This window comes from Enhydra lutris, unplaced genomic scaffold, assembly GCF_002288905.1.
Source record: "Enhydra lutris kenyoni isolate GAN:26980312 unplaced genomic scaffold, ASM228890v2 scaffoldscaffold6, whole genome shotgun sequence".
In the NCBI taxonomy this organism is placed as follows: Eukaryota; Metazoa; Chordata; class Mammalia; order Carnivora; family Mustelidae; genus Enhydra; species Enhydra lutris.
Window position 1 is genome coordinate 13,343,242 of NW_019154090.1, and position 24,929 is coordinate 13,368,170.

Below are 24,929 nucleotides of genomic sequence, written 5' to 3' on the forward strand. Positions count from 1 at the left end.
GTAAACAAAGCCAGGAGAGTATTTGCAGAGAAGTAGCTGTTGGCTGGCCTCAGGAGAGAGAGCCCACCATGGTGAGGTTTGCAGTGTCTGGGTGCTGTGGACCTTGGGATGAGTAAGCTATAGTCAGGGGCCCTCCAGAAAGGCCAGAGGAGGACATTTCTTGTTGGAGTTTCTGTTCGATTAGGACATTGAATAGCGTGGTTGAAATTTTGCAGGCTGTTAAATATTCACCTTGGGTCCTTCCATGCAGCTGGTCTAACTCCTCAATTTATGATTAACGTTAATAAGAATTTTAATATTTCTGTTCACCGTTTCCTGCGTACCTTGCACTGTACTATGCACGGTGCATAGCTTGTCCTTGAAGGTTGAAACCATTATCAGTCCCATTTTGCAGATGAAGAAACTGAGGCTCAGAGAGCTAGGTCAGTAGTTTAGGTCACACAGTGAATACAAGAGCAGGATTTGAATTCATGTCCTTTGGGCTCTGGTATCCAAGCTTTTCTTATCACATATGTGGTCACACTTGTCTTGGTGTCTGACTGTTAACTACAGTAGTATAAGCCTTAGGGTCCCAGATGTTATACGAGGTCTGAGTTTTGATATTTTGGCTTCTCCTGGTTTGGATCAAGGAGATCCGGTGGAGGCATGTAATTCCATAATGATTCTACTAGGCTGCTCATGGCATTTATCTGTTTGCGGTTTCCTTTCAGTGTGTCTGGGTCAGGAGAGTGACCACCCCCCGCCCCACTCCCTCCACCCCCGTCATGGTGGCCATTGCTCTAGAATGAAGACCGCGCAAATTGGGTTTTTCTTATTTTAGACTTTTAGGGTGTAGTACTGTATACCTGTTGCCAGGTGACAGTCATTACTGGGAGCAGGACACAGAATTGGGTTAAATGGAATACACTTTTTCCTGTGTGTATGTGTGTGAGTGAGTGAGGTACACCTCCCACGTTGTCATTTTGTCTAGCGTTGGATAGAGATGTGCAAGTGCGTGACTTTGCTCTGGACTCTGCTGTCAGTGAAAGAACAGGGCAGACAAGATGGTGGCCTGATGCGGCGTCAGCGCAGGGAGCAGGAGGGAGGGCTGGGCTCTTGGGTCAGCCGGAGGTGGTGTGTCCCTGAGGGAAGCTGCCAGGGGCTTCATGGCTCTAGCCAGCCACTGCCTTGCAGGCCTGTGACCCGGAGGGGCCAGATCCTCTGCTCTTTGCATACAAGCCTGCTGTCTTGATTTCTGCGTGAAATTTCCTTTCTTGTGAATTGGGAGGTACGTTCGTTCTAAGTGAAAAGCAAACGACAATATACCTGCTGGTCCAATTTCTTGCTTCCTACATAACATGTGTGCTGGCCCGATGTGGCTTGGGCTTTGAGTTGGCAGGCCTTTGCTTTAAGGCTCTGGCTTCTTTCTTGGAGTCCTGGAAGCAAAGGGAAAAGGACTTGAATGCTTTGGGAATTTGTGGGAAGAGTGCTAGTGGTCTGTCAGGAGCCCAGGGTTCTGGCCTTGCCTCTGTCTTGGTTCTAGAATAAGGGATTTCTCTGGGCCTCTATTTTCTGATCTATAAAATGGATCCATTTTAACAGCTCATCTCTGTTGTTCCCTTCCATTCCTCCCATCCTCTACATCTCAGTGAGTTATCAGGGACGCAGAGATGTAGCTCCGGATAAACTTAAAGTTTACATTGTCTGGTCCATTGTCATCTCCTGAGTGTCAGTAACTGAAACTCTTTGCAAACCCGAGTTCCATTTGTCGGCTGCAGCTCACCGGTAAGCCCACCAGGCCAGTGTGATGAGATTTGAAATGTGTTTTTTTTTTTTTTTATTCCAGCATTTGGCGTGGAAAATGTTTGCGTTTTAGGTCCTGCTCTTTATTTTGTGACTACGCCACATGCTGGGTTTTCTCTTTGAATTTAGGCATAAATGAAATCTCGGAAGATGTTTACACGGCCGTAGAGCACAGCGATTCGGAAGATTCCGAGAAGTCTGATAGTAGCGATAGTGAGTATATCAGTGACGATGAGCAGAAGTCCAAGAATGAGCCAGAAGACACAGAAGACAAAGAGGGTAGCCGGGTGGACAAAGAGCCATCGGCTGTCAAAAAAAAGCCCAAATTGGCCAGCCCGGTGGAGACTAAGGAAGAGCTGAAAAGCACATCACCGGCCAGCGAGAAAGCGGATCCGGGCTCAGTGAAGGAAAAGGCAAGCCCCCCGCCCGAGAAGGACTTTTCAGAGAAAGCGAAAGCCTCCCCTCATTCCACAAAGGATAAACTGAAGGGGAAGGATGAGACCGATTCCCCAACGGTACATTTGGGCCTGGACTCCGATTCAGAAAGTGAACTTGTCATAGATTTAGGAGAAGACCATTCTGGGCGGGAGGGTCGTAAAAATAAGAAGGAACCCAAAGAAACATCTCCCAAGCAGGATGGTAAGTGATCGCACCAGTTTACGGTTTCTTGGTTTGGTTTAGAGTGCCACCTTGAATTTGTATTTCCAGAAGTTATGTGACCCTCTGACGTCGGAAAGGGAGATACTAGAGTGGAGCTTTGGTTGGGTCAAGATCACCTGGCTAAGTCACTGATCAGGCCCAGGGCTGACAACAGCTCCCCTACAGGGCCTGCTGGCCTTGCATCTGCTTAGTACCCAATGCGGTTGATTTTGAGCCCAGAAAAGTGAAAAACGGTAGGTGTTTTTAACATCAAGGTCATTTTTAGCCAAAGCACCTGCTTTCCCAATAGGCTTACTCATTTCCCTAAAGTGTTTGTCCACATTTAGACATGTGACAAGGTTGAAATTGCTAGAAGAGTTCGGTTCAAAGATCTTGAGGAGTCCGCTCCCTTTCTTCCCTTCGTGCTGCCCAGGCACCTTCCCAGGGCATTTTTTTACTGGAATTAGGAGATCATTTGGGGAGGTGGTACTAGAAAGCTGAGTGCTTCTTGGGGCCATAGATTTGGGGAAGGTGTTGGGTGGTGGGCATCTGAAATGGTGTTCCACGGCATGTGTGTTTCACTGACCCAAGTCCAGGATTTCTCAGCACTGACGCTGTTGACATTTTGTGCAGAGTAATACTTCATGTCTGTGCATTGGAGGATGTATAATAGCATTCTGGGCCTCTACCCACCAGATGCCAGGAGCATCTGCTCAGTTATGGCAGTGAGAGACGTCTTGACATTGCCATTGGTTCCCTGGGAGGCGAGTGTCTCTTCTAGCTGAGAACCACTGCTTGATCCCAGTGGTGCTTCCATTGGTGCTGTTGCAGGCTGAATCAGCAGTAACTGCCCACAAGCCTGCGTGGCCCAGGCATGTTGGCAGACCCTCCAGAAGGAACATGTGAATGATGGGAAAGGTGTTCTTCCCTGGGTCAAAGCAGTCAGCACATTTTCCAGTTGGTTTGGCACATGGGTATGAGGTGATTCCAATGCCCGAGAAAGATGAAATTGAAGAATTAATTAAGGGACCAGGAAAAAGATTGCCTAAGGACAAGCTGGTGGTCATAGGCACAAAACTATGTACTCTGTGAACACCTGAAGGGTTAGGCTTAGTTTTGGACCATGCCCAACTTTTGACAGCAGACTTCTCAACCAAACTCTTGAGTAAGATGTGATTCTATGCCCCCTGGGGGTTTCTGAGCCTGGCTGCTTATAGCGAGTTGGGGATGGCCTTGAGAATCTATCTTCTGTGTTCTTGTCCTCCTGGTTTGCTGTGGAATCTCCGTTGTTAAGGTGCAAGAATTCACAAGAGGATGGAATGTCTCTGAATGGGGCAGTGGAGGGAAAAAGAGAAGCACTTGAGTGGGGCAGGAGTCAAGAACAGCACACCATTCCTGGGTAACCTTAGATTTCCGGCTGGCCTCTGAAAAATCAGATGAAGTGTTGTGGATTGCGGTTTGAGGCGAATGTGGCAGAAAACAATAGGGGGGTAGCATTTGTTCCATGTGGTTTGTGGGACTATTTGGATACAGAGATGGCATAGTGCTCCTATGAATGAAACAGTTCCACTGTTCCTTATTTTCTAGAACGTACCTTTGGATGGTTTGGTTTTATGACTCTTCCCCTTCCAGAAAGACTCTGTAACAGATTGACAAGAATATTTAACCACAAAACAAAATGTAAATAAAGTCTGTAAAAGATGAAAGTAGAATAGGAAGCGGTCTGGGAACGTTTTATGCACAGAAATATGTTCTAGCCTTCAGAGTTAGCACAGTTGGGCTTTTCATTTTGGCTGTGAGCTTCCTAGCAGTCAAAGCAACAAGGGAAATACAGTCCCTTAAAGGATCTCCTCTTTTTCAAAAATAATAATAATAATAATCCCAGTTGATTAAATGAAACACAGCTCTTCCTTACACTGATGTCTGGAGGAATTATGTCTGGGAGACCCCATGTGTGTGGTGTATGTAATTAAGCTGAAGGTGATTCTAAAACATAATTCAGGTAGGGCATTGTCCCAGGGGTTGGGACAAAGACCTACCAATCTTTAATCTGGAGTCCCTTGATGGTATTTTGATCTTGAAGAATCAGCTTTGGGTTTTTTTTTTTTTTTTTTTAAAGATTTTATTTATTTATTTGACAGAGAGCGAGCGAGAGAGAGATCACAAGTAGGCAGAGAGGCAGGCAGAGAGAGGGGCGAAGCCAACTCACTGCTGAGCAGAGAGACCAATGGGGGGCTTGATCCCAGGACCCTGAGATCGCGACCCGAGCCAGAGGCAGAGGCTTAACCCACTGAGCCACCCAGGCGCCCTGAAGAATCAGCTTTGTATCAGACTCTGCAGTAGAGCATTTTTTTCAACGTTGTGTTTTCACTTACGAGTTTATGAAGTGAAGGGCATTCTGGAGTGTGCTATGGTAACCTTGAGTTCACCTTCAGCTGGGAATGAAGCTTACGTACAGAATTTGGAGCCTTAGGTAACGAAACCGCTTTCTAGCTGGTGAGCTCCGGATAGAGGCAAAGAGAGAGCTTCCGTAGAGACCTTGCTATTGTTGTGTTTACCTTACAACATCAGTACTTTCCATTCTTTTCTTAGAAAGCCTGTGACCAAACTGTACAATAAACAGGTTGATAAGTAGGGGCAGTTTCTGGAATGTTAGAGCTTAAGAGATTCCGTCTTTTCTGGGCTATATAGGTGATACGAGTATACACTCCAAATTTCTAGGAGAAATGGATTTTCCTATGGCCTTTTTTCCCTTCTGTAAACTGCTAGAATCTTCTAGAAATCAAAATATTTTAGTGTCTAAGTAGTAACCCCAAAGGGTGCCTTAAGCCTAAAATCTTTTCGGGTTGCACATTCCAGGTTTTTATTTGGAACAGAGGGCCAGCTGTTGTCACTGCAGAGCAGCAGCCGTCTTTGAAGCCAGCTGTGTGCTTCTGCAAATGAGTAGAAAGAGGAGGACCTATTGTCTGAGGAGAGGGGCTAGGCTTGCTCCTCAACAGTAACGGGATATTTTTGGTCACCTGGGAGGAAAGGGAGGCAGGGAGAGTGCATGAGCAGGTTACAAACCACGGGGGGGATCACCCTGGTGCACCTTTCCTAGGAAACCTGGGTTCGGAGCCCCCTCCCCACCTTCAAGGTGCAGGGGCAGCATCCAGTATCTGGCGTGTCCTGTCACCCTGGAGAAGGATCCTCTCTCCATGGGGAGCCCCGCTTCCGGCTCCACCTGCACCCTTGCCCATGAACTGGAGGGGACTCAGGAGCAGAAGGACAGAGGAGGGTCAGGCAGATGCGATGACCATGGAGAAAGCCCCCCCACACTCGAGTGGAGGAGTCAGGAAATTCAGCTTGTTTTTTTTTTTTAAAGGAAAAAAAGTCCTTGACTTCCTAAAACCCAGCTTACTGAAAATCCTCCTTAGGATGATCAAGGTCAGGTCTTTTCCAGGTTACATAAATCTAAAAGAACAGACATATCCTCCTTCCGTTGTCTCTGATGGGGGTGCTGACCTTGTACCCATGCTTTGGGTGTGATCCCCGGGCATCCTCTCCGGGAGGGGCGTCAAACCTGCCCCACTGGTGGCTGGGACCTCTGTAGTGATGACTGACTTAGGGTCCCCTTCCCCCGCTTTACAGATGAGCGCCATGGGGCCACCCCTTCTGGGCTGCTCAGTGCTTCTGGCTCTAACCCGCCTTCCACCCACTCCTCCCTGCCTACTCTCACTGACTGAAATGCTGCCTGTTCCTAAACACGTCTTGGCTGATGCTGTCACCCGCCCCAAATTCTCACTTTTCTGCCTGTTGAAATCCTACCCGCCCCCCCGCCACACCCCCGTCCCCCGCCCTTCCTAGAAGACAGACTCCGGAAGGCAGCTTTTTCCAAACTTGTCATTCACATTCACTAGTTTGGCCCGTCCCAAGTCCTGCTTGTATAATTCTTTGTATTTTTACTTAAAGCAACTTACGCTTTGCAGAATCATTTTAGGTGTAGGTCTGACCACTGCATGAGAGGTAAACCAGTACTGCCCGCTAGAAGGTGGCAGCGGGAATATGGTCAGAGTAAAAGCAAGGTGGGCACTGACCACGATAAGCTCTAAGTAACATGTAGTATTGTCGAATCACGATACTGTCCACCTGTAGCAAGGAGAACACTGTACGTGAACTCTGGAATTAAAATAAAAAAAAATAATAAAAGCAACAACAGCAACAACAAAAGCAAGTCTCCTGACTTGGCAATTAATGCCCTTGTGTTGGGAAGGTTCTGGGTATGGGTTGGAATTCCCTTTAGTGTCAGGTGATCAAGGCCATTAGCAGCACACTGGGACTTAGTCCCGGAGGGAGTGAGAGGTCAAGGAAGACTTTCTTTGTGCGTGACTTCATGGTGTTCAGTGCTTTGGCCCTTGGGAAGCCACCTGGTTCTTGGGGCTACATGCTTTATAGGTTCCTAGCCACGGGGGATTCTCTTTATCTCTGGATTGACTTCGGCTGGGACTTTCCGAAAGTGCTTAACCTGGTTTTCATTATAAAACAAACCGTGGGCAGTGATTCTGTTCATCACTCATTGGTAGGCTGCTTGAGGGCAGGGGCTGGGTCCAGTTCACCCCGTTTCTCCCAGAGGCCCCGATAGCAGTCTCAGATGTGGGCAGGTGCTCACGAGAGGAGGCCGACACTCTGAGACAGGTGTGCAGAAGCGGCCTCCGTGCGCGAGGTGAGATGTGCTCCTGCACTGGGGTGGGGCGGGGGCGGGGGGGGGGGGGTCGGCCGTACTGAGTTTGTTCAGCATTCGTGGCTGGCCTCGCTCTCTCTGACCCAGAACGTGCTGGCATAGGGAGACGCCGTGGGCCACGCCGAGTCCAGTCTCCACTTTTCGTTTACTTGTCTTCATGCGTCGGCTTTAGTCGTAGGTAAAGCTCCACCATCCACTACAGCGGGCAGCCAGTCCCCACCCGAAACTCCACTCCTCACCCGCTCCTCCTCCCAAACTCCCACGGCTGGTGTCACAGTCACCACCAGCACCACGTCCACCGTCACGGCCCCGGCCACCACTGCCACCGCCGCCGCCGCCGCCACGGCCGCCGCCGCCGCCGCCGCCGCCGCCACGGCCGCCGCCGCCGCCACCACCACGGGGAGCCCGGTGAAAAAGCAGAGGCCGCTTTTACCGAAGGAGACTGCCCCGGCCGTGCAGCGGGTCGCGTGGAACTCGTCAAGTAAGTTTCAAACGTCTTCCCAAAAGTGGCACATGCAGAAGATGCAACGCCAGCAGCAGACCCAGCAGCAGACCCAGCAGCCTCAGTCTTCCCAGGGGACGAGATATCAGACCAGACAGGCTGTGAAAGGTACCACGCCCCCTTCTGTTCAACGTGGCGCCCGCTCCCTCCTCGCCACATCGACAGGAGAGACAGAACCGTTTTCTTTTTCTTTTTTTTTTTTTTTCCAGTTCCTTTTTGTTTTGTGGCCGTCGTATCTTGAAGGCCTCGCGTGTTCCATGTGGCATTTTTTAAAAAATTGTTTGGCAACTTGGTTTTTTTTTTTTTTGTTTTTTTTTTACTTTTCTTTCCATCCCCCTCTGTTGTTAGAAACGATACATGCATATAGGCTTCTTAGAAAGGGGTAAAATATTTGCCCCACAGTCTGTTGTCTTGACCAAACTTCCATTTCATTCTTCACCCTTTCTCAGTGGCCACTGTTAACCGTGAAACCTTTTTGATGCATGTACGCATATATATTTACGTATATATGACCCTCCATACAAATAGCACTTTTTTTTTCTTTCTCCTTTTTTTTTAAACATAAGAATGGTACTATACTTGCTTTTTTTCCTCCCCCCCCTTCTTCTTTTTCTTTTTTTTTCTTACCCATCAGCATGTTTTAGGGGTTCATCCGTGTTAGTACATAATAGCTCTATCTACATTATTCTTTTGGACTGCTGCATAGTATTTCCATAGTTGATTTAAATCAAGTATTCGCCTGATGGTGAGCATTTAGGTTGCTCCCAGTTTTTTGTTTTTGTGTTTTTTTTTTTTTTTTCTTTTTCTGTTGTAAACAGTGCTGCAATGAATACCTTTCTGTAAGTTTTCTTGTGCACACCCGGGAACCTCTTGGCATTATTTTGGGAAGGGTCCGGTGTGAGGAGTTGGTAGCAAAGGGTACCTTAATCACTAGGGATTAGCCACCTACGGAAGAGTCAGCATCAAGCACCAGTGGCTGAAGTTGTTCCATCTGGCACTACTTGGGTGGGTACCTGTTGGCCCAGCTTTCATGAGCGCTGGTGCCGAGCTTGTCCCTCAGGGAAGCCTGCATCTTGATCCTTTGTGGTTGGGATCTTTGGTCGAAACTCTCACATACTGAGTGTCCCCTCATGAGTAGAGCTGTAAAGAGCTGAAGCTATGGGTTGAATGCTAGCCAGGTCTTGAACCAGCCCCAGAGAACTCCTGGAAGATTGGGGGAAGGAGGCCTGACATATTGGACGGGCACCGTGGGAGTGCAGCTGGGACGCTTTTGGTATGGAAAGAGCTAGTGGGGCAGAAGTGAATTGAGGATAGTTAAGGTCGGGATGACTAGTTCCAGTCTTTTCTGTGTTCGTGCCCTTAAGAGTTAGAAGCTTCCCCAGGGGAACTTAGGTGCTGTCAAAAAGAGGCCCATTGATGGGTGTGGTTCTGAGATTCCAGATTGTCCTTTGTCAAAGACAGACAACCTGGATGCTAGTGAAAGTGGTAGGGACAGGTTTTAATCAGTGTGTGTTGTTATGATAGGCAGAAAAAAGTCCAGGATGAACTGACGCCAACCCCAGTTGGTACAGAGGTGACTGGGCATTTTAGAGAGAGAATGGGGGATAGGGGAGGAGCTGTGTGGGGACTCCAGTAGAGTCAAGGATGTGAAATTTTACAAAAAAAAAAAAAAATAGGAAGTGGGGGTTGGTCCATGTGAAACCCACGTGGAGTTGCTTCTACCCTCCCGTAGAGACTGGGAGACAGGGGCCATAGGGTGTTGGCTGGAACAAGTGGTAAATTCATTTGGCAACCTTGTTTTCTCAGGCACATTAGGGGTGTCTGGGATCACCCTAGGGTTGCAACCTTCCACTGTTAGAAACCACATTTGTGTTTACCCAAGGCTTTATGGGTCATGCTTGAGACCTTGTCCCAGGAAAGGCTGAGAGGATCCTGGCCAGAGTCTGGTCAAGGGGAGAATGTCTCTCACTTGAATGTAGACGAGCTCAAGGGGTGTATGTCAGGGACTGCCGTCCCTCTGCGTAGCTTCATGCTCGGTTGGGCCCTTCCCGTGACAGTGGGGTGACCAGCACGCCTTCCTTTCCTAGCCGTCCAACAGAAGGAGATCACGCAGAGCCCATCCACCTCCACCATCACCCTGGTGACCAGCACTCAGTCATCGCCCCTGGTCACCAGCTCAGGGTCCACGAGCACCCTCGCGTCCTCGGTCAGTGCAGACCTGCCCATCGCGACTGCCTCTGCTGACGTCGCTGCGGACATTGCCAAGTACACTAGCAAAGTGAGTGCCGGTGGTGCCCGGGGGTGGGGGTGGGGGTGTCCGAGGACCCGCTTTCTAATGGGAGCCAGGAGGATCATGACCTTGCAGGCTTTCCAGGGTGCTGAGGTGGGGAGACCCTGTTTTTCCTGAGGCCCTCCAAGCCCGCATTCTTCCATTTGGGTCTGAAGTCGGATCCAGGCGGAGAAATCTAGAATGTACCGCATCTTATTCTGAGGGCTCTGATGCTAAAGTCAGTGCACCGCGGGGAAGGTGACATGACGTCAGAATCACCTTTCTGAATTCACATCATTCATTGAGACCATTTCCGTAAGCGCTGGAACAAGCTGCTGTTCTGTCAGTTAATAACAGACCGGGGGATTGGTTTGCATTTAGAAGACTCATGGAGCAAAGCAAGAGTCGTAAGCACGAGATGTCTAAAGGTGCGATGCTCACCTCTAGAGTTTTCCAGGAACCAAATGGCCCAGGGAGTCGTGGCTTCCCTCCGGGTGCGCCCACCCACCGGGGCATGGCGGCGGGAATCCCCACAGTGGGCTCATTCGTGGGTGTCCTCTGCTGCAGCCTCTTCCTCTGAACTGGCAGGTGCTTCTGTGTTCATTGACACGTTCAGGCGGATACTTCCTGGAGCCGTTCTCACCGTCACGTGAGAGCGCCCTGGTGTTTTGTGCAGGTCGATGCGACAGACTACTTCGTAGCGGAATGACCACCAGAATGTTAGCTCCGCAAGAGCAGGGTTTTGTCTGTTTGCCTTAACTCCATGGCCTAGAAAAGCGCCCGGCACACGGTGTCGATACAGAGTTGTTGAGCAGTTGCTTGTGGGTGTCTGACGCCTCTTTATCAGGCTTGTTGTTCTCTGTGGCTATTAATAGTAGTTAATGAGGGGCGCCTGGGTGGCTCCGTGGGTTAAGCCTCTGCCTTCGACTCAGGTCATGATCTCAGGGTCCTGGGATCGAGCCCCGCATCAGGCTCTCTGCTCAGTGGGGAGCCTGCTTCTCCCCGCCGCTCCCCCCCACCCACCTGTCTCTGCCTACTTGTGATCTCTGTCAAATAAATAAGATTTAAAAAAAAAAAAGTAGGTAATGAATTGTAACCTAGGAAGAGTATTTAGCGTGTTACTAAGCTGGCAGTAATGATAATTTACACTTCACAGGTGAATCAGTTACTAATTAACAATGAATAAAGTATTCAGGTTTCTAGAAAGAGTGGAGTGACGGTCGTTGGGAATAGTTGTATCTAGAATTCTTGACGTCTCACGATGAAGAGCTGGCGTTACTGTGTTGTGTTGAAGGTAGGCTCCCTTTTAGAGATTGGTCATCTTTTACCGATGGGTTTTTGTTGGTCACTTTCTTTGTATCCCTTTTCTCGAGGTGTATCAGGTGTCCCTGCATAACAGATTACCACAAAACGTAGCAACGGAGAACACGTCCCATGCAGCCAGGAGTTGGCATGGCTGCGCTAGGTCCCCTGCTTTGTGAATCCCCGTGAAGCCTACCGACCACAGAGGTCCACTGTCCATGAACCTGTTGTTCTTGTACGTGGCTTTTTTAAGCAACCCTACCTCATGTCCCCCTGCTTCCCCAGTCTTCCCCTCACCCCAGCTAGAATCGAAACTGGTCTCAGGGATGACTTGGTCACTCATTGACTATGTCTGTTCTCCTTTTGAATAAAATGCATGAATCGGGGCGCTTGGGTGGCTCAGTGGGTTAAGCCACTGCCTTCAGCTCAGGTCATGATCTCAGGGTCCTGGGATCGAGCCCCACCCTGGGCTCCTTGCTGAGCGGGGAGCCTGCTTCTCCCCTGCTGGCCATGTCCTCTGCCTGTGCTTGCTTTCTCCCTCTCTCTACCTCTCCCCGACCTCCTCCCCCTCCCACCCCCGTCAAACAAACAAATAAAAACCTTTTTTAAAAAAATGTGTGAATTGTCATAGTCACTGAACGTCAGAACAGCAAGTATTCAAGGTCATATATGGCCATTCTCAAGATTTTAGTCTTACCTGTCTGCCAGCTAGTTACTGATTTTATATTTTTATTGAACTTAATTTTGTTTAAATTGACTTTATTGAAGAACCAAAATAAAATTGAGCCTAACATTGCCACATCATTCCTTGTCAAAGCTTGAAGCCCAAAGGCTGTGCTCCTTTGGTTAAAAGGAGAGATTATCATCAATGCTTGGTCCATACTGGCACTGAGCTGAGACTTTGTTCCTAACAGGATGTGCAGAGTTACAGGAGATTGGAAAGGGGGGGGCGGTCATGTTTTCATTACTGATTTAAGAAGGTGTTGTTCTCTTGTTCTACCTGTAGACCAGCCGTAACCGCCTTGCACTGATTGGTCCACGCTGCCTATTTACAGATTGGGAAACTGAGGCCCACCGAGCGGCTCTAGCTAGTTTTCTGAGCTTCTGCATCTAGTTTTATTCCATGACCGTTGGCTGCCCTTTTTGCTCTTACAGCAAAACTAAGGGATGAACTTCTTGATAGACACTGTCTTTGCAGTTAAGAAAATGAACACAGTGATATACTTTTGGAACTGATGAACTTCCCTGTCTCCGAGTCGAAGACCCAGATTTGTTTGTTTTGGCAGAAGGGCGCCCTTCAGTAATGCTGCGTTCTTGGCTATATTTGGAAGAAAGAGTGAAAGTCTGTCCACAAATCCATGATTTCTTTAAAATGGAATGTAACCATTGCATTAGTAATGTATTGAATTTCATCCGCTTTCTAAAGTTTTCTCGTAAAGCCATTTAGCTCTAATATTTTAAATCGACATAGTTGGTCCAGCGGGACAGGAAGGCCCAAAGAGAGTGACGGTGTAAAGCACAAAGTGTTTCTCCTGGCAGTGTGCTTGTGTGGCCCCCAGAACAAGATAAGAGCGGAAATCTCAACAGACATTGTATTCGTTTTTTTACCATTTTGGGGTGAATTTGGGGGTTAGTATTTTGGGGATTGGCAGTTTCATAGTTACAGGTCATGTGTATTTTTTTTCTGTAGGAGTAAGATGAGCAGGCATTTCTGAACGCCTACCCTGCACCATAATCTTTAATGGACTTCTCGTAATTTTTGTGCTCACCCTACGTGGGCCACCGTAGTCATCCTTGTTTTCTACATGGGGAAACCGAGGCTCAGAGGGAGGACGATGGTGGAAGCAAATCTCGGGGATCGGATACAAGGGGGGGGTCTGTGTCTTGCCTTCTCGCTGGATCAGAGCCAGCTGCAAAACACAGTGGACGCTTGGCAGTGGCCAGCCCAGGCCTAGAGGCCCCGTTTGGTCTCCTGTCCCCTCCTCCTCCTCCTCCTGTGACGGGCATGGGATCAGCCAGCAAGTGGGAGAGAGAAATCATCCTACAGACCCTGTTCAGTCAGCTTATAACTAGCTGGCCCCTGGCTGCGTGGACCTGAGCTGATGTCACAAACTCGCTGCCTTCAGGGCTCAGATGGTGAGAGCGAGGGAAGGTGGGAAGCAAACGGGAAAGGCAGCGAGTGAATGCCCTGACCTAAGGCCTTCAGATAACCATCGGCTGTGTCCACACCGTGCACTATAGTAGTCGTCCATAAAAGGGAATGAAGTACTTCTAGGCCCCGTGACACAGACAAGTCTTGAAAACTCTGTGCTGAGTTGAAGAAGGCAGTCATGGAGGTCCACATTGACTCTGTAGGTACAAAATATCTAGATGAAGCAAATCCTTAGGCATGGAAAACAGATCAGTGGTGGGGGGCCCTTGGGGCTCTTCAAGGTGCGGGGAGCTGAAGGGCAGCAGGGTTTCTTTTCGGGGTGCTGGGAAGGTCTGAACCTTGGGGACGGGTGTGCAACTCTGAATCTGTAAGAAGCTATTGATTTGCGCCTGGATGGTCGAATTGGTATTTGATTGAGATCTCAATAAAATGGTTGTTCTGTTTGTTTGTTTCTGTTTCTCTGTGTGTGGTTTTTGTTTTGTTTTAAGGGGCAGGAATTAGGAAGCAACAATCACAAAAGGAAACGTCCCCTGCCTCAAACCCACAGCGTTGGCCCCACCTAACATGTCAGGGGCCCACATTCGTTCCCTCCAGATGAGCCTGTGGCTACAGAAAGTAGCTTTATTTATAGTTGATTCATCACTATCCTGGTTTACACCGGTTCCTCAAGCTCAGGACCCGTGACATTTTGGGCTGGAGAAGTCTTTGTTGTGGGGGCTGTTCTGTGTACTGTAGGCCATTTAGCTCAACCTTGACCTCCACCCAGGACAACTACAAATGCCAAATGTCCTGCGAGGGGCAGAATAGCCCCCCTGTTGCAAACTGCTGCTTTATGTTAGGTAGATTTTAGATGTATGTCCTCTTGAAAAGCCTCAGGGAGGTGATCACCGGAATTGTTTCTGTTTCTGTCTTTCAGATGATGGATGCGATAAAAGGAACGATGACAGAGATCTACAATGATCTTTCTAAAAACACTACGGGAAGCACGATAGCCGAGGTCAGCGACGACACGTAATTTCTTACTTGCTAAGAGTGTTTTACGGGCTGTTGTAAGGTGGGGCCAGGATGCGGCTTCTCTGGAAGTCCCTGCGTCGTGCTCTGCGGACTGTGGTTGGTGGGAGGGTACTTCTTCATTGAGCCAGAAAGGCTGGCTCTGTGAGGACACACCCTGCTTTGTGTGAGCAGAGGACGGCCCCCGACCAGAGCTTGAGTTTACCCCCTGATCAGTTCCTTTGGCCCCATGTGTAATTGTCTCCCCGCTCTCTGTAAGTGTGGGCTTTTTTAATCCCAGTGATCCTTGTTGTCTAAGAATTTGCGTACTGAGAGCCTCCGCAATTATGTGGTTGCCTAGGGAGTGGAGTGGTTAAGACATTAAATTGTCCACTTACCAAGTAACCTTTTATAAAAATGGACCTCCTTCAGCTGCCTTCCTTAGGCTGATACACCGTGAGCCAGATGCTGAGGGAGGGGGTTGGTCACCAGGTGAAATGACAAGTGGCAGGACCTCTTGAGGTCCTTCCCAGTGAGGTTGGAGACCTGGAAATTCCACGCAAGCCATTGACCTACGAGGGCCTGGTAGGGTTAGGCAGGCCCTCAGAAGAGAAAATCTCCAGGAAGGTGTCCTAATGGGGCTTTAAACCGAGAATGGTATGAATATAAAACACTGAGAGAGGTCCTGAGAAGGATCAATGAGCCCCTTTAGATTTTTTTTGCTCACGTGTGACCCTCTTTTTGATTAGGGCAAGGGTGTCACAAACAAGAAAGGGCAGTGTTGGCTTAGTAAAGCATGTCCTCCCCCCCACCCCCTGCTGCCATACTTAATTGTTTTTTTGTTCGGCTTAAGAATTGGCATGTGGTTGTAAATACGGATCCATAATGTCTCCCTTGAATCCTTTGGGTCCAGACGTGGGCGGAATTTTTCGGAATCTAAAAAGTCAATATGCACACCCCACCCCATTTCTGCTGTGAAACATGCTTGTTCACAGCACGTGGGATGAGTCAGGATTTCTTAACCTCAGCACTGCTGACGTTTGTGCCAGATAATTCCCTGTTATGGGGGCTGCCCTGTCCATCGTAGGCCGATTAGCAGCAATCCTGGCTTCTGCCTCCTGTTGGCAGCAGCAGCCCTCAGTGGGGTCAGGCCAGATGTCTTGAGACATTGCACTGTCCTGGAGGGAGTGCGGAGGGCCACTTCGCCGCCGCAGGGAAGGACTGTGGTCCTCAAACTCTGTGAATAGCCCCATAGCAGTTCAGGTCGAGTTTAATTTTCCCCTCCAGATGACTTTCCTGCAACACTTAACCCCTCCCTCCAAAATAGCCTTTGGTCTCCAGAGATGTTAGGCTTTGGAATTTCAGGGGAATGACCATGGATTCTACCTAAAATGTTAGATGAGAGGTAAAACAGAGCTATCTTTATTTGTTCAAGTTTTTTTTTTTTTTTTTTTTTTTTTTTTTTTTTAAGATTTCATTTATTGATTTGGCAGGGAGAGAACACAAGCAAAGGGAATAGCAGGCAAAGGGAGAGGGAGAAGCAGACTCCCCACTAAATAGGGATCCCAGTGGGGGTCCCCATCTCAGGACCCTGAGATCATGACCTGAGCTGAAGGCAGACACCTGATGGAATGAGCCCCCCCGCCCTGAGGTGCCCCAGTCATTTTTTTTTTTTTTAGACCAAAGTTCTAATCAAACCTTTCATGTTTTAATTTATTACGAAAATCTGGTCCTTGTTTTTACTTCATTCATCATTCATTTATTCATTCATGTGTAAAGTAAACTCTGTGCCCATTGTGGACAACCTCGAGATCAGGAGTCGCCATGTTCTAGCAACAGAGCCGGCCGGGTGCCCTGTCTCCCCCTTGTTTTTACTTGATGTGGCTTTTTCTGGAGCCAGTATTTCTTGGAAAAGATGGACTGCTTGTGATGTTGACCCTCGAAAAATGGGTTTGAACTGGGCTCATCCATGATAGGTGGATTTTTTCCAGTACAGTACTGTATTCTGTGTTTTTTCCTTCTTGTGATTTTCTTAATACTGTGTTACGCTTACCTGATTGTATAGATACAGTGTCTAACACACATTATGTGTGCGTTCATCAGCTGCTTCTGTTTTTGGTAAGGCTACCTGATTAAGAATAAGGCTGTTAGGTTTTTGGAGAGTCAAAAGTTACATGTAGATTTTGACTGTGGGGGGTTGCTGGTGCCCCCTGATCTCATCCCTCCCCCCATGTTGTTCAAAGATCAACTGTATTTGGTTTTCGGAAACAGAATTTCTCTTGAATTTGGGTCACGCACGGGTGCCCACCTCTCTGGACCGCAGCAGCCAGACTGCCTGTGCCTCAGTCCACCGCGTGGCATTGGCTCTTCCAGCTGGAGGTCAAGTTCTAAGCCTGTTGCCTAATGCCGCCCCCCTCCCCAGACATGCCTTCTAAGAGTCCCACTCACTCTCGTTACAGATTCGCAGGCTGAGGATCGAGATAGAGAAGCTACAGTGGCTGCACCAGCAGGAGCTCTCGGAAATGAAACACAACCTAGGTGAGGCCCGGCGGGGTGGTCTGTACTGAGGATGGTTATGGGGTGTGAGCTTCTTTGCAGCTGTGGAAGCAGGTCCCGGTATGGATTGAGGCTGAAGTAGGCTTGGGGATGTCCCACTGTTGGGGAGACCACAGAATCCTGGAGAGTCGAATCCCAGAGCAGGTGTGAGGGGGTGTTCTCCTCTTTTCTCTGCAAGGTGCCAGCATCAGTAGCAAAACAGTAACAGCAGCGGTTGTGAATTCTGACTTTGGGCCAGGAGCGGTCTTCAGTACTTCTCTGTGAATTAACTTTGAGTGTAATTCTCCCGGAAACCCTTTTGAGACAGGGCTGTTAGCCCATTTTCCAGGTGAAGGGAGTGAGGCACAGACACGTTGGGCAAGTTTGTTGGGAGTCCCACAGCTGGGATTCTGGTCTGGGCGCTGTGGCTCCAGACGATTCCTCCTGCCTATTGAGTACTCAGCATTTTAACAAAGTCTCAGACACCTGCCTGCCCACACTGCGGGGGAGGCTACTGTGTTGCTCCCTGGCTTAGACTAGGTGCTGTTGTGGCTTGCTCTTTCGTGTCCATGTTGTTAAAGGCTTTCCCTACAAAGGTAGAGGCATGTAGTGTCAGCACCAGCGTCCAGATGCTGGCAGTTGTCGCGTGTCCGGTGTTAGGGAGAGCATGCCCAGGTGTGCCCGCCTCCTCACAGGTGATGGATCCCGAGATCACACATTGCAAACGCAAATCCTTATGAAGCTGCCCAGGAAGGACCCCTTGGCTCCTCAGGCTGTTCCCATGGAGGAAGTTCAGTTGGATGTTGTGGCTTCTTGTTTCTCTAATAAAGTCAAAGAATCTGTTTTTATGTAGAATCCTCCATTTTTTAAAAAAATACTTTGTTTATATTTTTTTGACAGATCACAAGTAGGCAGAGCAGCAGGTGGGCCGGGGGAAGCAGGCTGCCCACTGAGCAGAGAGCCCGATGCGGGGCTCCATCCCAGGACCCTGGGATCATGACTTGAGCTGAAGGCAGAGGCTTTTACCCACTGAGCCTCCCAGGCGCCCCAAATCTCTCCATTTTTAAATAATTGGCTGCACGTTTGGAAAAAAATACATGTGGCTGGCCAGAACTTACCAAGGTGTGCAGGCTCCTTGTTAAAGGCAGTGGTGAGCGGCAGAGAGGCCGTCTGGCGCAAGTGGAAGGGGTTAATTTTCTTTCTGGTGTCTTTTAAAATTTTGATTAAGTTTTGAGAGAGCGAGACTTCACACATATACTAGAGAGCCAGTTTGGGGAGGAGCAGAAGGAGAGGGAGAGAGAATTCCGAGCAGACTCCCCACCCAGCACGGAGCCTGATGTGAGGCTTATGACCTGAGCAGAAACTAAGCGTGGGACACTTAACCGACTGAGCCATCCAGGTTCCCCCATCTTGTCCTGGTGTTTTTAGTGGGGTGTGTGTGTTAATTTCAGGAAGATCATTTTAATGATCGAGGGATCCTTTATTTTTCTGTTGGCGTGCAGGTCACTCCCAGGGGAGTTGTGCAGGGACTTTTTTCCTGAAGTGAAAGGAGGAAGGGTCAGTAGACTGAGCGGTTCGATAGCTGATCAACCGTAATGATCAGTCACGGGGCCCTGTGTGGTCGATCTCATCCACCGTCCCTGCACACACTAAATAGAAAGTGTGTCTGAGATCCAGTGGCTGCTCTGCCCTAATTAGCCGTGTGCCTCAGTTTCCTTATCTGTGAAAGGGGTATCGTAGTAGAGCTTGTCTCATAGGGTGAGTATGAAGATGAAGTGAGTTGGTACAGGTGGTCAGAAAACACACCTGCACATGCAGGCTGGGGGCTGTGTAGGTGTTTGGTGGATAGGAAAGCTCATACTGATGGTAAAACTCAAAGCGAGCTTCATGGAAGCTGCTTCAAAATTTATTTAAGGTTTTCCCATGGCATCAGGGGGCGGGTTATCTGCATGCCAGGGACCTCACACTCATGGTGACACGCCGATCAGCGTGATGAGTGCTCATTCTGCGGGTGTAGATGCCGGGGCGTGGCCAGGCTAGGATTCTTGCCCTGGGGTGGGGGGGTCGCACAGCCAAGGCACTTCTGAGCCAGGACCCTCACTCTTTGTCTGGTGGAACCCAAGTCCTGGGCTTCCTTTCTGATCTGGTATGAAGACCTCCCTGCCCTGGGCTGGGGGACCGCTGATGACGCCGGTGTCCTCCTCCCTCCCCTGTCAGAGCTGACCATGGCGGAGATGCGGCAGAGCCTGGAGCAGGAGCGGGACCGGCTCATGGCCGAGGTGAAGAAGCAGCTGGAGCTGGAGAAGCAGCAGGCGGTGGACGAGACCAAGAAGAAGCAGTGGTGCGCCAACTGCAAGAAGGAGGCCATTTTCTACTGCTGCTGGAACACCAGCTATTGTGACTACCCTTGCCAGCAGGCCCACTGGCCCGAGCACATGAAGTCCTGTACCCAGTCAGGTACGGCCACGCGGGGTGCATCCCGGCCTCGGGGGGTGGGTGGCGGTGGGCGTCCGGCTCCCCCGCGGCCCGCAAGTCCGCAAGCTGGGTGGCTTGCCAGTCTCGTGCGCACACATAGCTGACGCGTGAGCTTTTGAACTTGGGTCTTCCTCGCTGTTACTTGGCTGAGGATAGCTTCATGGGAGGTGTCGTGGTGAATTTGGTCCCCACCCCGAGACACTGGCAGTGACTGCAGACAGTTGTGGCCATCCTGACCGAGGCAAGCGCTACTAATGTCCGGAGGGGAGAGGCCAGGAATGCCACCAAGCTCCCCGCAATGCACAGGACAGCGCCCCCCCCCCCCCCCCCCCCCAGCCCCTGACAAGGAATGATCTGGCCCAGAATGGCCAATTGCACTAAAGTGGAGAAATCCTGCTTTTGAAGTAATATTGGACTCAAAGCTTTAAGTAACCTAGATTCCTAATTCTCATGTGAAGGAACAAGTGTTGGTTTGGAACTAATCTTTGTCCTCTCTTTCTAACACAGAATAAGCAGCCCTCAGGCTAGGAGCCTCCAGTAGGACACACTGTCTAGCTAGAATTTATTGGTAATTTTTAGAAGTTAATTTTTATAGTTAGCTTTTATTTCTGACATATTAGCTTTATGTGCTTAGAATTAAAAGGCTTTTTTTTTTTTTTTTTGAGAGTGAGCACAAGTGGGGGAGAAGGGGTAGAGGGAAAGAGAGAATTTTAAAATCTTTTCTTTTATTAATTATTTTTATTAACATATAATGTATTATTTGCCCCAGGGGTACAGGTCTGTGAATCTTCAGTCTTAAACATTTCATAGCACTCACCATAGCACATACCCTCCTCAATGTCCATAACACCACCCTCTCCACGCTAACCCCCAGCAGCCCTCAGTCTGTTTTGTAAGATTAAGAGTCTCTTATGGTTTGTCTCCCTCCCAGTCCCATCTTGTTTGATTTTTTTTCCTTCCCTACCCCCCCAACCCCCCACTATGCTTCTCAAATTCCTCATATCAGGGAGATCATATGATAATTGTCTCTCTGATTGACTTATTTCGCTCAGCATAATACCCTCTAGCTCCATCCACATCGTTGCAAATGGCAAGATTTCATTTCTTTTCATGGCTGCATAGTATTCCATCGTGTGTGTGTGTGTGTGTGTGTGTGTGTGTGTGTGTGTGTACACACATACATACTACATCCTCTTTATCCATTCATCTGTTGATGGACATCTAGGTTTTCCCCACAGTTTGGCTTTTGTGAACATTGCTGCTATAAGCAGAGAATCTTAAAATATTAAGCAGGCTCTGCTCAGTGCAAAGCCCAACTTGGGGCTCGATCTCACGACCCTGAGATCATGACCTGAGTTGAAATCAAGAGTTAGACCCTTCTTTATTTCTATTTAAGGTTTTAGTTATTTGACAGAGAAAGAGACAGAACACAAGCAGAGAGAGCTAGAGAGGTAGAAGCAGGCTCCCTGCTGATGAGGGAGCCCAACTCGGGGCTCAGTCCCAGGACCCCGGGATCATGACCTGAGCCAAAGGCAGGTGCTTAACTGACTGAGCCATCCAGGTGCTCCAGAAGCCTCCATTTTAAAGAATTCATTTAATTAAAAATGACATAATTATTAAGGTGGTGTGTCTGTTAGACTGGTAAACTTTTTGAAGGTGGCATGTGAATGCCCAGGATCAAGAAGCACTCCCAAGGCCAGGGGTAGGCAGACGTTTCCTGTGAAGTAAATATTTCTGGCTCTGTGGGCCATGTGGTTTGTTGGAACTGCTCTGTTGTGCTGATCTGGGGAGATGGCAGTCCTAGACAGTGTGTTAAATGGTGGGTGTGGCTGTTCCAATAAAACTTTATTAACAAATTTAAGTAGCGCTAGTATGGCCGCTCCTACTCTAGACAGATGTTCTCTTTTGTTAATTTTCAAAAGGCCATATTGAACCATACATTGCCGGGTCCTTTTACCTCCAGGGAGATGTCTTCTTAATGGCTACTTTAAGTCTCTTCGTACAGTGGAGTTAGATTCTCCTAAGCTCTGGAATATATGTGTCTGATGATCCTTTTGTTGTTACTTTGACAAGATGCCCATAATGTCCTTCAGTTTTCCTTCCTTTGTGGCATCATAATGTCCGTCTTTCTGAGCTTTTCTCAGATGCTCCCAGCTTCTGCCCTCTCCAGCCAGATACTCTCTACCTTAGACACGGAGTTGTTGTTTTTTTTTTGTTTTTTGTTTTTTGTTTTTTTTTTCATGTGGACTTCCCTGCCTTGCTTTAGAAGGAAGCAAATCCAGGGGCTAGAATAGGTGTGAAATGAGAAATTGCGGCACGAGTAAAGCAGGGTCAGCCGTCACAGGCTGCCTCTGCTGACGGGCTTCATCTGCTCTGCCACTATGCTTTCGTCTCCAGAATGACTTAATAAAACTTGAATTAACGAGCTGTTAAAAATGAGCGTATTTTCACACTAAGTCTGGCATTCAGCTTCTGGAAAACTCTGAAGAGCCCCTGGGTGGGGCTGCACAGAAGCTGCCTCTGTTCGGATGGTGGGTGGTCGGTCAGAGTCCTTCTGGGCCTCATGCAGGGTGGGGCTTCCTGCCATTCTGGAAGCCGCGGCGCTCGGCTCACCCATGGCTTCTCTCTTCTTTACCCCCCGTAGCTACGGCCCCTCAGCAGGAAGCAGATGCCGAGGTGAACTCAGAGACACTAAACAAGCCATCGCAGGGGAGCTCTTCCAGCACTCAGGCCGCCCCCACGGAAACAGCCAGCACCTCGAAAGAGAAGGAGGCACCAGCGGAGAAAAGCAAGGACAGCGGGTCGGTGAGTAGCCACTCGCCTTGGGCCAGTGACACCAACACTTGGGGCCGTGCGGGGTCTGCGCACCCGTCCCCATGCCTGCCACCTCTGCGAGTCCCATGTAGTAGGAGGCTTGTCTGCAAGGTGGTCCAGGCAGGCAGGCTGTTGCTTGTGGGGGGAGGGGGCAGTCTTAGCTGCTTTTCTCCAGTGGGCGTGCGGGCCGGGGCCGAGGGACGTGGAGCCCGAGTGGACATTCGTGTGACCTGGCAGCTGCTCTCCGGGGACTCTCACAGTTCACAACAGTGTTGTCCAGTAGAACCTTCTGCAGTGATGGGAGTGTTCTGTGTCTGCTCTGCCCAGCGTGGGATCTGCTAGCCACCTGGGGTGGCTGAGCATTTGCACCCTGGCTGGTATGACTAAAGACTCACACTTTCAGTTTTAATTTTAATTAATTGAAATATAAATAGTCACATCAGGCCGGTCGCTGCCATATTGGAGAGCGAAAGTTGCACCTCCTAGCTCCCAGCGTGTGTTGGATGTCACATGGATTGTACGCAAAAGTTATTTCGGTGGCACCTTGATAACGTTTTTACATTTGTAGTATTATGTGTTTATTTCGATGTGTATTAGGAAAAGAATAAGTCTTTATGCCATCCACCCAAACCCTTTGATTTCATTGATAATATTGCCTGGGAAGGGGTTAACATGAAATAAATGGGAGCTGATAATCCTTTTGCAGCAATACACCTCCTTTTTAGATGTGGGCCAAACTCTGGAGGGTAGGTAGGTCAGTGAATGTTCTAGAAGCTAAGGCTGTAGAGTTGAGGAAGGGCCACCCCGTTACTGTGTTCCAGCCTGTTCATTCTGGGAGACTGAGTGCAGGTGTAGGGCCACCCCAGCTGACCTGGCCTCCCCTGCCTGAGCTCGCCAGGCAGAGGGCACACAGGTGCCTTGGGGGCAGTGATGAGCACCCCCATGGATCCCTAGGCTTCCCTGGGGGGGCTACATTGGCCCCCGTGCCTTGTGTCCATCTCTCTCTTTTTGTATTTTTAGACCCTCGACCTTTCTGGCTCCAGGGAGACGCCCTCCTCCATTCTCTTAGGCTCCAACCAAGGCTCTGGTATGTTGCCCCCTGGTGGGTGAACCGTGCTCTCACCATTCCTCCCGGGCAGAGGGGAAGCCATTTTCTCAGGGAAAACTTTAAGGGTTTATGGCAGTGGTTTTCCAACTACTGTGGATCCTTAGGGATCTTTGGGGGTTCCCTGGGCAGGTCATTGGGGTTGGGGTGAGGGAATGACCGGGCAAGGCAGCTTTCAGGCCCCTCTCCAAACTGATCAGTTGTTACCCTGGGTTTGCTTTATTTTTTGGGGTTCCCCATAAAACTTGATTTGAAATGAGGATTCTGTTGCTGACTTGGGGTGGGGTTGGGCAGTTCTTCTGCCCTCAGGGAAATGACCCCAGTGAGCGAAATCACCTGGAACTCTATTCCTGAGGTCTCACCTCTTATGTTGGGTGGGCGAGGGCAGGTGAGACTTTAAAGAAAATTTTTAGGTGTTTGATCTTCCTGTAGAAATTTTTCCTCTTCTGTGGGGTTTGAGCTGTCCTCCATTCTAGCCCGAAGGGTCACTTTTCCTCCCTTCCTAAACCAGTTTTGGGTGGTTCCAGAGGGTTCGCAGAAGAAGGTGCCCCCATTGAGGACAATTTGCTTTATTCAGCGTCCCTTAGCTCCAGAATCTTTCTGTCTGCTGGATGGTTCTCTTTAGCAGAAAAGCACACGTTACTTCCCTTCTGTGTACTCAGTGCACCGAGGAGGAGGTGATGGCCATTGTTAGCATCTGATGGCCGTTGTTAGCGTCCGTAGCTGGGGAAGGTTTCCCGGAAGGGCTGGGGAGTGGGATTCAGATTGAGGGAAGGGGTTGAGAGGGAGTGGCACGAGCCGATTTTAGGGAGAAGGTGAACTTGGGATTAAATAACATTGAACCGCCTGTCGAGATCATTCCCTGCTCCCTTCCCTCCAGTCCCCTGACCGAATCCCGAGAACAGTTCAGTTTTGTGCTACGATGCCTTTCGCACCTCTCTGATATTTGCTAGTTTCTCCTTTTAACAAAGAGCAGACATGGTGTCTACCTCGATGTGCATACTACAGTGTGGTTTTCATTATGTTTATTTGTCTAGCTGCCTTCTGTCTGTGGCACGTATTGTTGATTTGCTGTTGGTGATGTAGGTAGTGATTTAAAACTCGTTGACGTTCAAAGTGAGCTAAAAAGAAAAACACGTACTGGGCAGTATGTTAGGGTTACTGTGGCTGTGTGGGAATTGTGGAGGTGGTGTGCGAAAGGGCAGTCTTGGGGAGCATTGCTTCAGAAGGGGGGCGCTGCTGGGGTTTTGGAGGGGGACGTGGGCTCAGCGCGCCACTGGGGACATTGGCTGCTGTCCGGAATCCGGTGCAATGCGGAGTACTGCGTGCAGGAACGTGGTTGGGGGACGTCTGAGGTGACACGAGGTATTACCCAGCCCAGGGGTTGGCCAACTTTCCCTAAAGGGTCAGCGAGTGCGTATTTTAGGCTTTGCGGGCCCAGTGGTCTGTGTCAGATCTGTGAAGGCGGACATGGATGAGATGAGCGGTGCTTGAGTTACCCATGAGTGTGGCTGTGCGCCAAGGAAAATCTGTATTGGAAAACTCAGGCGTTGGGGTGGATTTGGTCCTGGGGCATTGTTGGCGGACCCCTGACCTGAAGCACATGGCTGTCTCGAGTGGGAGGAAAGGAGGGTTCGCGTTGGG

The 24,929-nt window shown here is 49.3% G+C and overlaps 1 protein-coding gene across 9 annotated transcripts in view; it reads left to right on the plus strand.

Moving 5' to 3' along the window:
- The window catches only part of LOC111141930 (zinc finger MYND-type containing 8), a 123,968-nt gene that overhangs the window by 93,007 nt on the left and 6,032 nt on the right, over positions 1-24,929 (plus strand). For 4 of the 9 annotated variants that reach the window (XM_022494796.1, XM_022494797.1, XM_022494802.1 and 1 more), the window contains 8 exons: positions 1,912-2,421; positions 7,314-7,751; positions 9,731-9,921; positions 14,283-14,363; positions 16,816-16,894; positions 19,109-19,348; positions 22,011-22,171; positions 23,201-23,267. In XM_022494796.1, the coding sequence (XP_022350504.1) occupies positions 1,912-2,421; positions 7,314-7,751; positions 9,731-9,921; positions 14,283-14,363; positions 16,816-16,894; positions 19,109-19,348; positions 22,011-22,171; positions 23,201-23,267 (1,767 nt within the window). The remainder of the gene's footprint in view (positions 1-1,911; positions 2,422-7,313; positions 7,752-9,730; positions 9,922-14,282; positions 14,364-16,815; positions 16,895-19,108; positions 19,349-22,010; positions 22,172-23,200; positions 23,268-24,929) is intronic. The other 5 variants (XM_022494800.1, XM_022494801.1, XM_022494803.1 and 2 more) reach the window with 3 other exon arrangements.